General features: G+C 41.5%; 1 protein-coding gene and 1 non-coding gene across 2 annotated transcripts in view; one reads left to right on the plus strand and one right to left on the minus strand.

Moving 5' to 3' along the window:
- The window catches only part of DNHD1 (dynein heavy chain domain 1), a 103,397-nt gene that overhangs the window by 50,824 nt on the left and 36,242 nt on the right, over positions 1–16,331 (plus strand). The window contains exons 14-22 of the mRNA XM_049780636.1: positions 2,961–3,118; positions 3,991–4,116; positions 4,205–4,481; positions 12,516–12,643; positions 12,740–12,938; positions 13,290–13,384; positions 14,135–14,342; positions 15,770–15,895; positions 16,194–16,291. Of these exons, the coding sequence (XP_049636593.1) occupies positions 2,961–3,118; positions 3,991–4,116; positions 4,205–4,481; positions 12,516–12,643; positions 12,740–12,938; positions 13,290–13,384; positions 14,135–14,342; positions 15,770–15,895; positions 16,194–16,291 (1,415 nt within the window). The remainder of the gene's footprint in view (positions 1–2,960; positions 3,119–3,990; positions 4,117–4,204; positions 4,482–12,515; positions 12,644–12,739; positions 12,939–13,289; positions 13,385–14,134; positions 14,343–15,769; positions 15,896–16,193; positions 16,292–16,331) is intronic.
- LOC126019529 (U2 spliceosomal RNA) lies at positions 11,378–11,562 on the minus strand. The gene has a single exon (XR_007499201.1). It is a non-coding gene; the product is annotated as a U2 spliceosomal RNA (small nuclear RNA).

Genomic DNA, 16,331 nt, shown 5'->3' on the forward strand with positions numbered 1-16,331 from the left:
GAGTAACCCCTGAGTATCAAATGGGCGTGACTCGAAAAACTAAAAAAAAAAAAAAAAAAAGAATTGGGAGGCCTTATCTTTTCTTTTCTTTTTTCTTTTTTTATTTTTTAATATATATGTATATAAAATCCTTCACCAGTGCAACATTCCCATGATCAATATCCCAAGTATCCTTCCTCCCCACCCCACAACATGCCTGCTTTCTTAATGAAGTTAGTGGCCTTGTAGCTAACAAGTGAAAGCTTGTTTGAAAGTTCCTGTCTTCCCAGCCTTCATACATGCCTCATTAGGTAACTTATGAGCTATAAAATTCCCACTCTTTCCTTCACCCTTCTTTCCTAAAAGGATAGTGTCCATGCTGACAAAACTAATAGGAAGGGCTTATGATTGCTTCCCTTTTTATCTGACCTTGTTCGATTATCTCTAGTTCAGGATCAGCTGGCCTCTTCAAGATGAGTCCATGGTAAAATATAGTCATGGCATTCAAAATCCTGGCTCTGTTCTTCACTGATTGTTTAGTATCAGATCACTGAGATTATGCTTATTTATAGTCTATACATCATGTCACTCACAAGGGTATTGTAAGAAAGATTAAATGAGATATCCCAACACTGAGTCTGACAAGCCATAGGCACTTAATTGTTTTACATTGTAGAGCTCTAGATACCAAACCTTGAAAAAAAAAAAACAAAACAGAAAGAAAGAAAAGAGTTTTTTTGTTTGTTTGTTTTTGGGTCACACCCAGCAGTGCTCAGGGGTTACTCCTGGCTCTGTGCCCAAGAATCGGTCCTGGCAGGTACAGGGGACCATATGGGATGCCTGGATTTCAACCACTGTCCCTCCTGGATAGGCTGCTTGCAAGGCAAACACCTCACCGATGTGCTATCTCTCCAGCCCCAAGAAAGAAAATTATTACTTCACTTTATCCCCTCTTACTTTTTTTTTTTTTTTTTTTTTTTGGTTTTTGAGTCACACCCAGCTGCACTCAGAGGTTCCTCCTGGCTCTACGCTCAGAAATCGCTCCTGGCAGGCTTAGAGAACCATATGGGAAGCTGGGATTCGAACCACCATCCTTTTGCATGCAAGGCAAATGCCCTACCTCCATGTTATTTCTCTGGCCCCAATTAAATACTCATACTTCTTGCTGATCTAGTCTTTTTTTTTTTTTTTGGGGGGGGTGCTTTTTTGGGTAAGGCAAATGCCTTACTTCTATGCTATCTCTCAGTTCCCAACTGATCTAGTCTTATTTATTTTATTCTTCAACTCTATCATTTTACCTTGGACCCCTTGAACATTGAATGACATAGTTCTCCAATCTGGTGAGTTGGGATCACCATAATTTTGAGTTAATTCTTTGCTTTTCCCTCTTCCTAACTCTACCATATCCATGCTAATGCCAAGTTCTTTTCACTCTTTCTGCTACATTTCTCTCAAATCTGTTTTTCCATCTATCTCCAAAATCCCACTGAATGGACCCTAGCATTTTATCAATCTACTGTTCCTTTATGCCACACAGTGTCACTATTGAGCCCCTCTTTACCTTCATCTATGTGATGCTGCTAGTCCAAGTTATGCAGTGCAGCAGCCTAGATTCTATCTTCTATCATAAGCCTTGTATTCTGTTTAAGCTTGGGTATCCCTTGATAGGTTCTTTTGCTCTTGATTGTCTCAGTTCATGGTGTTTAGTCCTTTGGTTAATTCGCAGGGCTGCAAATGTGCCATATTTTCTGTCTCAATGTCTGTTTTCTCAGTTATTTCACCCTCTCATATACCATTCCACTTTCTGGTTTTAGATATCCTTATAGATGTACAAATAAATTTACTTTCACCCCTTAAACATAAAATATAAGAGGAGAGTTCATCTTCCTGAGTTTGAATCTTTCCCTACAACTGTGATATCAATAAAATTACTTGCCTCTCTAGGTCTCCATTTGCAAGTGGAGGGGAAGTAATATAGTACTTACCTCAATAGGGAAAATAATAGGAAAAAATAGGGAAAGTAATAGTACTAACCTCAAAGTGGGTTGGTAAGGCAAAGTTTCTACTATAATCCATAGGATTTTCATTCTTTCTGCTACATTTCCCTCATATCTGTTTTTCCATCTATCTCCAAAATCCCACTAAATGAACCCTAGCATTTATCAATCTACTGTTCCATTATTTCTAGATTTTATTTTGTCGTTCTGTGGATATTTTAACATCTGAACTTATAAGGTATATTATGATTGGTGACATTTTAGAGTTTAGATGTCATGTTTTCCCTTTAGCTATCAAAATAGTCATCAGTATCTTAAATTTGATAAGGTATTGTGTTATTATTTTTGCCATCAATACAAACTGTGAAGTTGTTTGTATTGCCAAATGCAGCTTCTGAAATGTCTAGCTCTATGTCTACATGTTATCTTCTTCCCATTAATCTTCAAAAATTATGATATACTTTTTAGGAACCTTTTCTGCCAAGAAGAAGTGGTAAAACTCCCAAAGAAAGCTTTCATCTGTGGTATGGGTAGTATGCTGTTCATCAACATTTTATTTTCATGCCTTTGTACATGCTGTTAAATTTATATCTGCCTTTGTTCCTATGGAACATTAGCTCATCAATACACTCATTTCCAATGTCTTTTGGAGAGATTTTCCTAGCTTCTTTTGGCCATGTCTTTCTTCATTATGCCTTATTGAGGGTTCCTACAAACTTGCAGAGCACTTACCACACTTGTTTGTGATTATACATTTATGTTATCTTTGTCATCACTTTGTTAACTCCTAAGAGTAGGACTCTTCCTGTCACACTTATTCTTGGTCTTAAATTCTTCACAGACCCCAAAGTGTAGCAGCTAACTGGACTCTTAGCTGGAAATCAGCAAGAATTGAATGAGGAAATGGACTCATTACAGACTTTCTCAACTAGCAGCACTCTTTTATCTGTGCACTTTCTAAACCTAATATTCTCTCATCTATAGAATCCAAGATAGAGAGCATCAAGAACGACATTCTTGAACATGTGCAGGATGAGTGCAAAACTCGTAGTCAACAACTAATGGGAGAGCTCACAAGATATATGGAAGCTTTCCAAACCATCAGCTCCGACATTTACAGTATAGCACGATGCTCCCGGAAGGTGAGATCTTCCATTCTTCCAACTCAATGTATCCAGGGCCCTTTATTCTTTTTTTTTGTGGGTGGAGTTTCGGGCCACACTCGTTTGATGCTCAGGGGTTACTCCTGGCTAAGCGCTCAGAAATTGCCCCTGGCTTGGGGGGACCATGTGGGACGCTGGGGGATCGAACCGCAGTCAAGATATTTTTTTGGCTAGCGCTTGCAAGGCAGACACCTCACCTCTAGTGCCACCTCGCTGGCCCCAAGGGACCCTTTATTCTTAAATGTTCCACACATTTACTTCAGGTCTCTGCGAAGTTCCCAGTGGGGATTTATGCCCTTAAAATGTGCTCACAATCATATCTACCCTGGATACTTTCCATCCTTCCACATGCTCCTCATTCCTCTCAATTGCAGGAGGCAGCCTCGGTGTGATGAAAGCGATATAGTCCTGCTTTCAAAGTTTTGCTATCTGTGAAAATAAGACAGGGACCTGTCAGGGTAATGATTTTAATGAGGACTGTCTTCAGATGGATGGGAATGGAAATATTGCCCAAGACCATGCCTGACTTTAGTTTCTTAAAAGTTACCTGCATAGGGCCCGGAGAGATAACACAGCGGCATTTGCCTTGCAAGCAGCCGATCCAGGACCAAAGGTGGTTGGTTCGAATCCTGGTGTCTCATATGGTTCCCCGTGTCTGCCAGGAGCTATTTCTGAGCAGACAGCCAGGAGTAATCCCTGAGCATCGCCGGGTGTGGCCCAAAAACCAAAAAAAAAAGTTACCTGCATGGAATTAGAGCCTCTAGAATAATAGGAGTGTCCTCCCAGGGTGGGCTCAGCAAGGTGCATAGGGTTGTGGGGGTGCTGGTCTCATACTACAGTATGGCCTGCAGTTGAATGAAGCCAACGACCATTATTCAGAGCTGGAGGAACGGATGGAATACATACGGTCACTCCACGAACTCATCCGAGACCATTTTAACCTTTTCAATGCTGAATACGAAGCACTGGACATCTCGGTAAGAAGGAAATCTGGGTGTCACCTGTCCGTCTGTGAGTCCCTCCCAACAATCACATCTACTTGATTACCCTATGTTTGCCTTGAAGCTCCTGGATATGTGGGAGGCATTTCAATTTGAGAAAAGTCAGACCTCAGAGCTCCTGCTCAGCCATCGCCATACCATTGTACCCAACTTGCAGCACCGGATATCAGCAGCACTGGCAGAGCTGGAAGGCCTGATCCAGAAGGCCCTGTCTGGTCCGTTCATGGACCCTCTGCAAGATCAGAGGAGTACTGAGCAACAGCTCCTCACCATGGAGCTTCAGTATCAGAACACAGCCACCAACGTCCAAGAACTGCACCAAGCCTATGTCACCATCACTGGTACTGAGGGTCCCTGTCTTCTCAAATGCTACCTTGTGATAATACCCCCAACTGAAGTACAGGCTGGGATGCAAGATTTTCTATCTCTGATGGCTCAAAGCAAGCCTTATTTATCATAATTTCATTGCTCTCTTCTATTAATGAAAATTTCAGGGCAAAATCATCATACAGTTCATGTCAGGTATTGCAGGGATACAGAGAGTTTATGGTCTGATAGGAAAGGCAAATAGGTCAATGTTCATGAGAACATGAGGGGTTCAATGGGCTCAAAACCTATGCAGAAATATTTTTTTGTTTTTGTTTTTTTGTTTCTTGCAGAAATATTTATAAATTCCCTGTAATATAGTACTTAGCTTTTTGTGTTGCCCTATTTCACCTACTCCATCAGAACCCTAATTAAAATAGGTTTTGATGCTGCTTTGAGCTGATATGAGGTAGAAGCAGCTTCTGAGGACTTTATTGACACCCATGAGGAAAGTCTAGGCTAGAAACATGAAACTCTACATGTTGCTGCAACCAGGCTGCTTCCCTTAACATGAACTGAACTTTCGGACTCAAGTTTATTTTTCTTAGATAAAGTCATTTCTGTTGGTCCTTCGAATCAGAGCTGCCTCTTGACAACTACCAACTCAACATTTCTATTAATAATACTTTTTTCCTACTATGTATCTTTTCTTTACTTTTGACATTTGCTTTGTTTTATAACTTGTTAACAATTAACTGTTTAAGTTTACTGGTTTTGTTTGCTATCATTATTTGAAGCAGGGGGTAGTGCTTGGGGACTATCCCTGGTTTGTGCTCACGGGGGCCATATGTGCTACCAGGGATTTGAACCAAGGTTTTGGCTGCAGCAGCTACATGCAAGGCAAGTTCTTTACTTCCTATACTGCCTATCTGATCCCATGCTGTCTTTTTTGTTTTGGGGACATACCCTGTGTTACTCATACCTGCCAATGCATGAGTGAACATATGTGGTGCCAAGATTTAAACCAGGGTCACGGTTGCAGCACATGCTAGTCAAGTGCCTTAAGCTTTGTATTATTTCTCCAGCCCCACAATCTTTAGCTTTAGGGTTATTTTTGGAGGCCCACACTGGTTATGCTCAGAGGTTGCTCCTGGTTCTACATTTAGGAGGTATTCCTGGTAGGTTCTGGGGACCATATGGGATGACTGAGATTGAACTTAGGTTGGCCGCATGCAATGAAAGTTCCTTACCTACTGTACTATCTCTCCAGCTCTATTTTTTTGGGGGGGGGGAGGGGAATGGGGTGTTGGGTTGAGTCCACACCTGGTGGTGCTCAGGGCTAACTTCTGGCTCATTACCCAGGAGTGATCACTCCTGGTGGGCTCAGGGGATTATATAAGGTGCTGGAAACAGTTTGGCCACTGTGCTCTGTCTCAATTAAAAAAATAAAAAGAGCCCTAAGGTCATACCATACCAGGTGTTGCTCAAAAAGAAAATAGCCCTATTATTATTATTATTATCATTATTATTATTATTTGGTTTTTGGGCCACACCCAGCAGTGCTCAGGGGTTACTCCTGGCTCTATGCTCAGAAATCACCCCTGGCAGGCACGGAGGATCATATAGGATGCCAGGATTCGAACCACTGATCATATAAGATGCCAGGATTCGAACCACCGTCCTTCTACCTGGAAGGCAGACGCCTTACCTCCAGGCTATCTCTCCAGCCCCAAGCCCTATTATTTTTTAAAAAATCACATTGTATCATTTTCAGGAGTACAATATTTCTTTGAGACTTTCCTTTGTTCTAAAAGAGGAGTTGTGTTAATAGTTCCTTTTGTCTCTCTTTTTCCTTTATTAAGATTTTGTGGTTGCAATAACTGTATGATTTTTCATGCACATAATTCTAGCCCCACATCCCAGTACCAGAGTATCTGCTTCTTCTCCCAAGAACTTTAGACTCTCTGGGACCCCAAAACTTCTTAAGTTGTTTCTCTTGATTTCACCTCTAAGTTCTTTTGTCATCTGTTCTTTTATTTTGAGGGTCCCCCCACCATCTTCTGTTGTCAGCTGGAGGTTTTTTGCATTTCATTTTCAAGCTCACTCATTTGGTCCTCAGAAATGATTACTCTGCTGGTGAGGCCTTCAATGAATTTTTCATTTTGCCTAACATATTTTTCAGTTTTGACTTTTCTGTTTGTAGTTTTCTAATTTTTGCTCTCATATACTCTTTTGTTTTATTAGCTTCCATTATTTCTTTGAGCTCACAGAACACCCTAACATTTCTATTCTGATGTCCATTTCAGATTATATATGGGTCAGATTATATAATTGGGTCTACAGGATTGCGATCTTCACTCACAATATGTGGTGGAGCTTTGTGGTGCTTTCTTATGATTCTTTCGTAGTCTCAAAGTGTGTCTTTCCTACATTACTGTCAGAGACTTCCCACAGTCCGGGAGATCTCAGGAGAGTTTTATGTGGTTATGTAATGTGGTTATAAATATGTGGGAGATAACCTTGCTGATGTTTAAGCAGCAGCCTGCTCTGAAGGTTTTCAAGTCTCTTTGTGCGTATTTCTTTGGGTTGCTGTATCCTCCAAGGACTCCAATGCTCTTCCTTTTTAACCCCACCCCTTCACCCACTCAGTTGTATGGATTAGTTCTCCCATTGTATTGTCTTTGGCTCTTTGTTGCTATGTATTTCTAAGTTTCACAAATGGGAGAAAGTATTGTATTAATATTTTTAAGCTCGCTGTCTAAGAATGACTTTGTAATGAATGTCCTTATAACACAGCTTAGCTATATATTGAATTTGGATGTCAAGATTTTTTTCTTCAGATTTAGTTATCATACTATTATCTTGTCATTTTTGGAACAGACCAACTGTCAATATGCTTTCTTTATAGGTAGTCTATCATTTATTTGATAAGGTTGTATGTAGTGTTTGTCTCCTTATAGAATTCTTTTTTACTTAATTTTGGAAGCAAGGTGAGCCCTCCTGGTGATACTCAGCCAACTGGTACTGTTCAGAACCTATGGTGCCATGGATTAGCCAGCTACCCTGACAAAACTGGGAATCTTAATGGCTACTCTGTGATGCTCAGGGGACCCTGTCATTCTGGGATCAAACTGTGGTCAGCCTCATGCAAGGCATGCATCTTAACTTCCATACCCTGGGCCCATGTTCTTTGACCCCACAATTCTTATTTTTATGCTAGAGTGTCTGGATCTCTCTTCTTTTTTTTAAAATTGTATTTACTACTACTTATTCTGTTAATTACTTTTTTCTTAGGACCTGGAGAAATATCATAAGCATGCCTTATAAGCTTTAGCTTTCTGTAGTATCTGCTCTATAATTTCCATTGCATTTTAAAACATATATGTATGTGTGCTTGTTTATATGCACACTATATATACATATACATATGAATATACTAATTCTTCTGAAGAAGCTATTAATCAGATACCACAATAAAAAGAAACCACACTATGTCTATATCTTAGTTCTAATACCACCCCCACACACTGCTACAACTAAAAGGAACCAGGGCAACTCAGGAAATGGATGATTAAAGGACTCAGACAAGGTAGCTACAACATAAGCCTGCAATTATATTTTAGAAAAATATAAAGAAAAACTATTTTTGTCGTGTGTGTGTATGTGTGTGTGTGTGTGCGCGCGTGCATGCATGCGCGCACAGTAGTGCTCAGCAATACTCAGGGGTTATTCCTAGCTCTACATTCAGGAATTATTCCTGATGGTGCTCAGGGGACCATATGGGATCCTGGGGATTGAACTTGGGCCAGCAACTGCAAGTCAAATGCTGTACTTGAACTATAGCTTTGGCCACAGAAAAACAAAATTCTTGTTTTGTTTTGTTTTGTTTTGAGCCATACTCCGTGACACTACTCCTAGCTATATGCTCAGCAATCGCTCCTGGTTTAGGGGACGATATGGGACGCTGAGGGATTGAACTGCCGTGGTCCATCCTAGGCTAGCGCTTGCAAGGCAGATGCCTTACCTCTAGCACTAACGTTCCGGCCCCAGAAAAACAAAATTCTTAAGAATGGGACTGAAATAGGTGCTACAAGGATTAAGGAGCTAGATTTACATCCTTCCAACCCTGGCTCACTCTATGATGCCACATACACTTCCCTGAGTATTGACTGGAATCACTCCTGAGAACAGCCAAGAGTAACACTTGAACACTGCTAGTACACCTAGCTCAATAACTGGCCCACCCCAAAATTCTTTAAAGTTATGTGTATGTCACAGGACACAGATGATATGCCAGTTGCCCAAAGCTGGGACAAATTGAGTACCAAAGTATGTATGATATAAATTACTTTAAAAAAATCTAGGAACTTACTATCCTTACTAACAATGTGTAGTTAAATAAACCAATGCCTTACTGTTTTATATAAGTTAAAGCAATTGTGCTTAAAATAAAATGCCAAGATTTGACTGGAAAATATGGAAGGAGGACAAGAGGGGGAAAATGTCTTTAAATTTTTTTGGCCACACCCAGTGGTGCTTAAGGCTTACTCCTGCCTCTGCACTCAGAAGTCACTTCTGGGCCCGGAGAGATAGCACAGCGGCGTTTGCCTTGCAAGCAGCCGATCCAGGACCAAAGGTGGTTGGTTCGAATCCCGGTGTCCCATATGGTCCCCGGTGCCTGCCAGGAGCTATTTCTGAGCAGATAGCCAGGAGTAACCCCTGAGCAATGCCGGGTGTGGCCCAAAAACCAAAAAAAAAAAAAAAAGAAGAAGTCACTTCTGGCAGTGCTCAGGGGACCATATATGATTCCAGAGATCGAACTTGGATCAGCCATGCATAAAGCAAGCACCTCTGGCCCCTGAGAGGGAATATAATTTTGATGCTATCTTTTAAATTATGGTTCAGATGAATATCATCATTATATGACAAATCTGTGGCTAATAAGTATATTTGTGCTGACTTAAGAGAGTGTCCCCAAGCAGCTAATTATTACTTATACAGGAGGGGGAAATATACACACATACATGCAGAGCAATTATAGTAGAGAAATTGGGCAAAGTTGACCAGATGATAAAAACAAACATCATCATTGAAGAACAGATGGACATTATGTGCTACCAGGTGTTATAGCTAGAAAATACATTATCTTTCCAATTTCAATTGAGAGAATGAATATACCAGTCATGAAAAGAATCATATAAATACAACGTGAGGAATTTTCTATGAACAAAAAAGAAAGAAAACTGTATGCTTCAAAAATGTCTGTTAACAAGAGCAGATTGAAGAGAATGTCTCAGAGTCTCTTAACTTTGAAGAAAGTTAGAGACATGATAAAGTAAGCCTGTTCAAGTAAACATAGACCAGAGAATGAGTACTATACCTGAGAAGTAAAATGCTACTATTTGGGGCATTATAAGGTCAAATGGTAACATTAGAAAATAAATGGTAGATCATCAATGAAGTATATAATTGGTAATTGTACTATCATTATTAAAGCAAAATTTCCCTGCTGCATGGAGGTAGTATAAGAGTAAGTATATATAGCTAGTCAACTTGGCTGACATCTGTTTGCTTCCATCACCAGACAGCCTCCCAAGCATAACTGAGTATAACCCTGCAGACCCTAGAACACCACTGGGCTGGCTCTTATGGTTCCTGGCAAAAAAGCCCTTAGCAGCAGCACATCCTAGCACTGAACTCTTGTCAGATTGGCCACATAACCTGGGAGTTTTTTTTTAATGCAGTGGAATTTACTGAGACACATTATGCAGCAAATGTCTGTCAGAGCACAGGAAATGTCCACCAGAGCACATTTTATGTTAACCTCAAGTTTCCTTTATCTTGTCATGAGTCTGGAAACATTATGACTGTTCCATTGACAGAGGAAGTTCTGTACTTCTTTCACTACTTGGTACTGAGATGATGGCTACCAAAGATTATATGGAGATTTAGCCTGATCTTTTTTTTTTTTTTTGGTTTTTCGGGCCACACCTGTTTGATGCTCAGTGGTTACTACTGTCCCGGCTTGGGGGACCATATGGGACGCCAGGGGATTGAACCACGGTCCTTCCTTGGCTAGCGTTTGCTAGCGCCACCTCGCCGGCCCCCTGATCTTTTTTTTTATATATATATAAATAAATTCTTTAACTGAATCATTGTGAGATACACAGTTATAAAGTTGTTCATAATTGAGTTTCAGTCAGACAATGTGCACACCCTTCAGTCCACATTTTCACCACCAATATTCTCAGTTTCCTTTCTGCCCTTCTCCATCCTTCTCCATCCTCCCCGCTGCCTGCCTCTGTGGCAAACATTTTTCTTCTAGACACTGTGGTTTGCAATATGAAAAAGGGTGTATCATTTATCTCACTTTATTTCCTTTCAGCACCCAGTTCTGTTCAGAGTGATTATTTCCAAATATCGTTGTCATAGTGGCCCCTTTTCTGCCCTGACTTCATTCTCCCATTCTTTGCAGCAAGCTTCATACCAGGGACCATCTTCCTGAATTGTCTTTGGGCATTATTACCATCCTATCTTTTTAAAAAATATTCCACAAATGAGTGTGACCATTCTGTCTGTCCTCCGTTTGACTGACTCATTCTGCTCAGTATAATACTCTCTTATCTATCCATGTATAAGAAAATTCATGACTTCATTTTTCCTAACAACCATATACTATTCCATTGTGTAGATGTACAGTTTCTTTATCCACTCATCTGTTCTTGGGCACTTGGATTGTTTTCAGGTCTGGCTATCGTGGATAGTGCTGCAATGAACATAGAGTGCAGAGTGCTTTCTGTATTTTGTTTTTGGGCCTTTCTACATTGTAGATTTGAACTAGATTGTGTTTCATCCTTGAAGATGCCTTTAGCATCAATATTATGGAGGGTTCTACCTACATTAGCCTGATCTTTTTTTTTTTTTCTTCTTTTTTTGGTGCATCGTTCCTGGAGGTACTGCAATACCAGGTCGATGCATGGAATAGCAAGCTCCTATTCCAGTTCCTAGTGCCAAAACTCCATTTAATACATTGTTGTCAGATAGACGACGTATCAAATATTAAACTGATAAGAACAGATACTACACTTGATCTTAGCCAAAAGGCCGAGAAGCGATAGCCTGATCTTTTGACTGTAAACAAAGGTTTGGAAGAGCTCAGTTTTGGGTTGTTTTGTTTTGTTTTGTTAAGTAAAATTGGGTTTTATTTGGAAATTCTGAGGAAGGGAAAGGAAAGAGAGTAATGTGTTCAAGAGAGAAGATGGCTTTCTCTAAAGGTAGAAAGTCACAGTACACTTACTTTTTACAACATGAAAGTAGAAAAGTATAATAATAGATCATCTTTTCTTTGAATAAGCTCTCCATTGCTGTACAAAAAAAAAAATCTTTTTTTTTTTTTTTTTTGGGTCACACCCGGGAGTGCTCAGAGCTTACTCCTGGCTCTATACTCAGAAAATTGCCCCTGGGAGGCACGGGGGACCATATGGGATGCCGGGATTCGAACCACCATCCTTCTGCATGAAAGGCAAATGCCTTACCTCCATTCTATCTCTCCGGCACCACAAAAAAAATTTTTTTTTTTAATTTTGGGCCATACCTGGTGATATTCAGGGATTGTTCCTGGCTCTGCACTCAGAAATTTCTCCTGGCAGACTAAGGGGACCATATGAGATGCCAGGTACTGAATCTGGATTGGCCGCATGCATGGCAAACACCCTCCCTGCTGTGCTTTCACTCTGGTCCTGTAAGGTTCTAAAATTTATGTTTTTGTTTTGTTTTGTCTTTTTGTTTTTGGCCCAACCTGGCAATACTCAGAGGTTACTCTTGGATTTGCACTCAGGAATTACTCCTGATGGTGCTTTGGGGACCATATGGGATGCTGGGGCTGAGTGCAAAGCAAGTGACCTACCCACTGAATTATCTGACTAAGTACTGAAATTTTTAGATTCCCTTCCCACCATTGCAATTTCTGGGTCTTTCTTCTGTTATCGTGAGCTTTTGATTGGCCATTTCCCATCCTGTTTCTCTCGACTTTACACATAGCCTAGCCCTTAGCTAGTCCTTTTCCACAGGGGATGAAAGTGCTTTGTCCATGCCTACTTCTGGAACCCTGCCTATTGTGCAGCAGCAACACATCTGGCACCTATACCGAATTGTCTGTGAAAACATCAGTGATTGGAAATGCATGGCTTTTGCCAAGGTACAGACACTTTTTGTGGACTTCCTGCATGAATAGAGTTAGTGTGGGTGGGGTATGGAAAGATCTCCAACTGACGGTTAAATCTTCTCTCTACAGTTTAACCTGGCTCTGGCCAGGGAAAAAATAGATGGCTGGCTCACAGAGGCAGCACATATGAGTGCAAATCTGGGGCAACATAGTCCAGTTCTGCAGTACTGTATGCACTTGCTGGAGGAATTTCATCGTTACCTGCCTTTGCTAACCAAGCTGGCAAGCCTTTCCCCACGTAGTGTCAACTACCAAGCCTTCCTTCGAGGTGTGTTTGGGTAGGAAAAAACATAGGGGGTAGGTTGATGTGACAACAGTTCCCTGGTTATGCTATTACAACACCTCTTCTCCCTGGTTGTTCCTCTACATTCCTCTTATAGAGATGAACATTTCTAGCCTCTCTCACTTTTCTGTGGGACTTCTATACTTACAAGGAAACCTCAAGTAGGAATTTTAGTTCTGGGCTTTAGCTATTCTCTGAATCTTTTACATTCAGGGCTCTTAGTTCTAAGTTGGGCTTTGCAGTCTGCCTGCCATCCATTCTATGGGCTTTAATGGGCTGGACTGGGCTCTGCCAAATACCAGGTATTGCTCTGATTCAGTGCATTTCTATCTCCAGCCTTAGATCTAGGTGATATCGGCAACTTCGAATTCCTAACACTGGGCCAACTACTGTCTCGTCCGCTGCTAGAATTTACAGATCGTATCAATCAGGTGGGGCCCACAGGAGAGAGTGAGGTGGCTCAAGCCTAGAATCCAGGTCCTAATAACCTGTTAAGCACCTCAAGATAAGGAAGCATGTCAGTATGTATGTCCTGGCATTTGGATGAGTGCTTTAGGTGGAGGGTTAAAAAAATGCTGGCCACTTGGAGGCCAGAGAGATAGCGTGGAGGTAGGGCATTAGCCGTGCATGCAGAAGGATGGTGGTTTGAATCCCTGGCATCCCATCCCTGAGCCTGCCAGGAGCGATTTCTGAGTGTAGAGCCAGGAGTAACCCCGGAGCGCTGCCAGGTGTAATCCAAAAACAAAAACAAAAACAAAACAAAATCCTGGCCTCTCTAGAAGTCTCCTTACAGCCTATTGGATGGTTCTGGGTTCTTGATTATGCTGGGATTTGAAATGGGGGTCTGATGGGTGGTTCCATACACTGAGAGTATATTCCTTAGGAAAAGAAAGCGTGTGGCAGGCCCAGCCCAAAGTTGTGAATCCATAAAATGGCAGCTGTACCCTAGCACTTTATCTCAAAGAAACAGAAGCTGACTGTGGTATTGTCTGTTCATCTGGAAACCTACAAAAGAGTGGTTCAAAGGCAGTGTGCTACTGAGGCTCTCTCCTCTGCCTTTGAGGCCTAGTAGTTGCCATTCTTCATTTCTGAGACCTCCACTCCTTCTCAGTCCCATCTAGTCCCAAGGTTATCCATTGAGATTTTACAGAGTCCAGGTTCCTGACACTCAGTTATTCCAGATCTGGTTGGCTGAAAATCAACGAATGCTCACCAAGGATACTCTTCAACGGCTGCAACACTCCTGGGAAGAGCAGCAGCTGCGAATGCAGAACTTCATCCTGCATGTACCTTATGAGCCCCCAGCCAGTGAGCGCAGCAAAAAGCAAATGACCCACACCTCTCAGTGGGAGATAGTAGATATGGATAGTGGCACCTTCATCCTTGCAGGTGAGACACAGCCCTTGTGACCCCGTGAAAGTTCTTGGCGGTAGATGGAGAGAGAATAGTCATCCAAAAAAATCCATCCACCAAGCTGTGCTGGATCTTACTTCTTACCCTTATCAGATGGCATTAGCCTGTTTCATCATCTGCTCTGTAAAGCAGTCTTCCATGTAGCTCCCACATGTCTTAATTTTTTTGTATGAAAATTAACTAGCAAAAGTCCTTTTTTTTTCCAGGCTTCTTGTTTTTAATCAGGCCTCTTTTTTCCCCATGGCCAATGCTTTACACCATTTTTATTTTGTTTATTTGTTTGTTTGCTTTTGGGCCATACCTGGCAGCACTCAGGTTACACCTGGCTCTGCACTCAGAAATCACTCCTGCAGGCTCAGGGAATGGTAAGGGATGCCGGGGATCAAACCCAGGTCCGTCCTGGGTCAACCATTTGCAAGACAAACAACCTATCACTGTGCTATCACTCTGACCCTTCTTTTTACCTTTAAGTGCTCATTTCTTTGGACTGCATCCTGCTGTGTTTGATCTTTGGTCCCCTTCATTCATTCATTCATTCATTCACCTGTTTATTCATTATCTTTTTGTTTCCTCACCAAACTTACCAATCTCCTCTTAAACTATTATATTATCATTTTATTTTCTTTGTGGGGGGGCTGAGGGCCCACACCCAGAGGCGCTCAGGGGTTACTCCTGGCTGTGTGCTCAGAAATCACTCCTGACAGGCATGAAGGACCATATAGGATGTTGGGATTTGAACCTCCATTGGTCCTGGGTTGGCCACTTGCAAGGCAAATGCCTTACGACTATGCTGTCTCTCCAGCCCCAAAATATTATCATTTTCTAATTTAAAAACTTACTTGCTGGGGCCAGAGCTAGAGAGTACAGTGACTAGGGTGCTTGCCTTGCATGTGGCTGATCCAGATTCGACCCCTGGCGTAACATATGGTTTCCCATAGGAGTGATCCCTGAGTGCTCAGGAGTAAGCCCAGAGGACCTCTACGTGTGGTAGAATTACAAAAAATAAACTTGCCTATGCCTAATTGGGTTTCTTTGGGGAGGAGGCTGCCATTTGGTTTGATGCTAAAAATTAAAACAAATGTCTAGTACATGCAAAGCATATGCTCTGTCTCTGAGCTTTTATAAAATCACCTTTTCAAGAAGTTTTTCTGTTTATATTTCAATTATTAACATATATGGGCTAAACTCCTATAATTAAAATTACCTATACTTTGCATATGAAGCAGACTTGCAAACACTCTTGGTGAGCATATTCTTCAGATAGAAGAAAAATGTTTAGATCCTTTAGCTAGAGGATAATTTGACATCTGTGATTTTTGTTCATGGTGTCTCTGAATTAATCACCCCTGCTCTTGATCCGTTTCACCATCAATTTAATTTACCTGGAATCCACTTTTCCTTAGATTATAACAATCTACAGGAGTCTATCCAGGAGGGTCTTCAGGTATTGCTCAAGATCTTGAACACCCAAAGGTCAGGGGACTTACACATCACAGCTTTGGAATGGATGACCAACTTGCGAGTCTTGGGTGAGTATAGGCCTTGAGTGGGGCTAATGGGTGGGGTATCTAGGCAGGCTTGCTTAGAAGATGAGAGGTGGAAATCTGACAAAGTGAAGGAATGTACAGAATGAAGACCTTTTTCAGGACTACTTCTTTGTGTCTGATGTAATCTGGTTTCTATTCAGTGATGTTTCTGTCCTCTAAGTCTGCTGAGCAGAGAGTTTTGGCTGGGCTAGAGGGGTGGCCCCAGAGATGAGGAGCAAGCTAGAAACCCTCAGAAACTCAAACCATAGTCTTCTCTTTGTTCCTCTGGCTACTCCCACAGGTGTTCTACTGGAGGTATGGGTTCTTTTCCAGCAGAAGTGGATTTTCCTGAATAAAGTGCTACATGAAATGAAGATTTCACTTCCTACTTCTGACCTGGTAGGGGATGTGAGGTGTGGCAGGGTTTGGAATGGAAACA

Source organism: Suncus etruscus, chromosome 9 (genome assembly GCF_024139225.1).
Source record: "Suncus etruscus isolate mSunEtr1 chromosome 9, mSunEtr1.pri.cur, whole genome shotgun sequence".
Lineage (NCBI taxonomy): Eukaryota > Metazoa > Chordata > Mammalia > Eulipotyphla > Soricidae > Suncus > Suncus etruscus.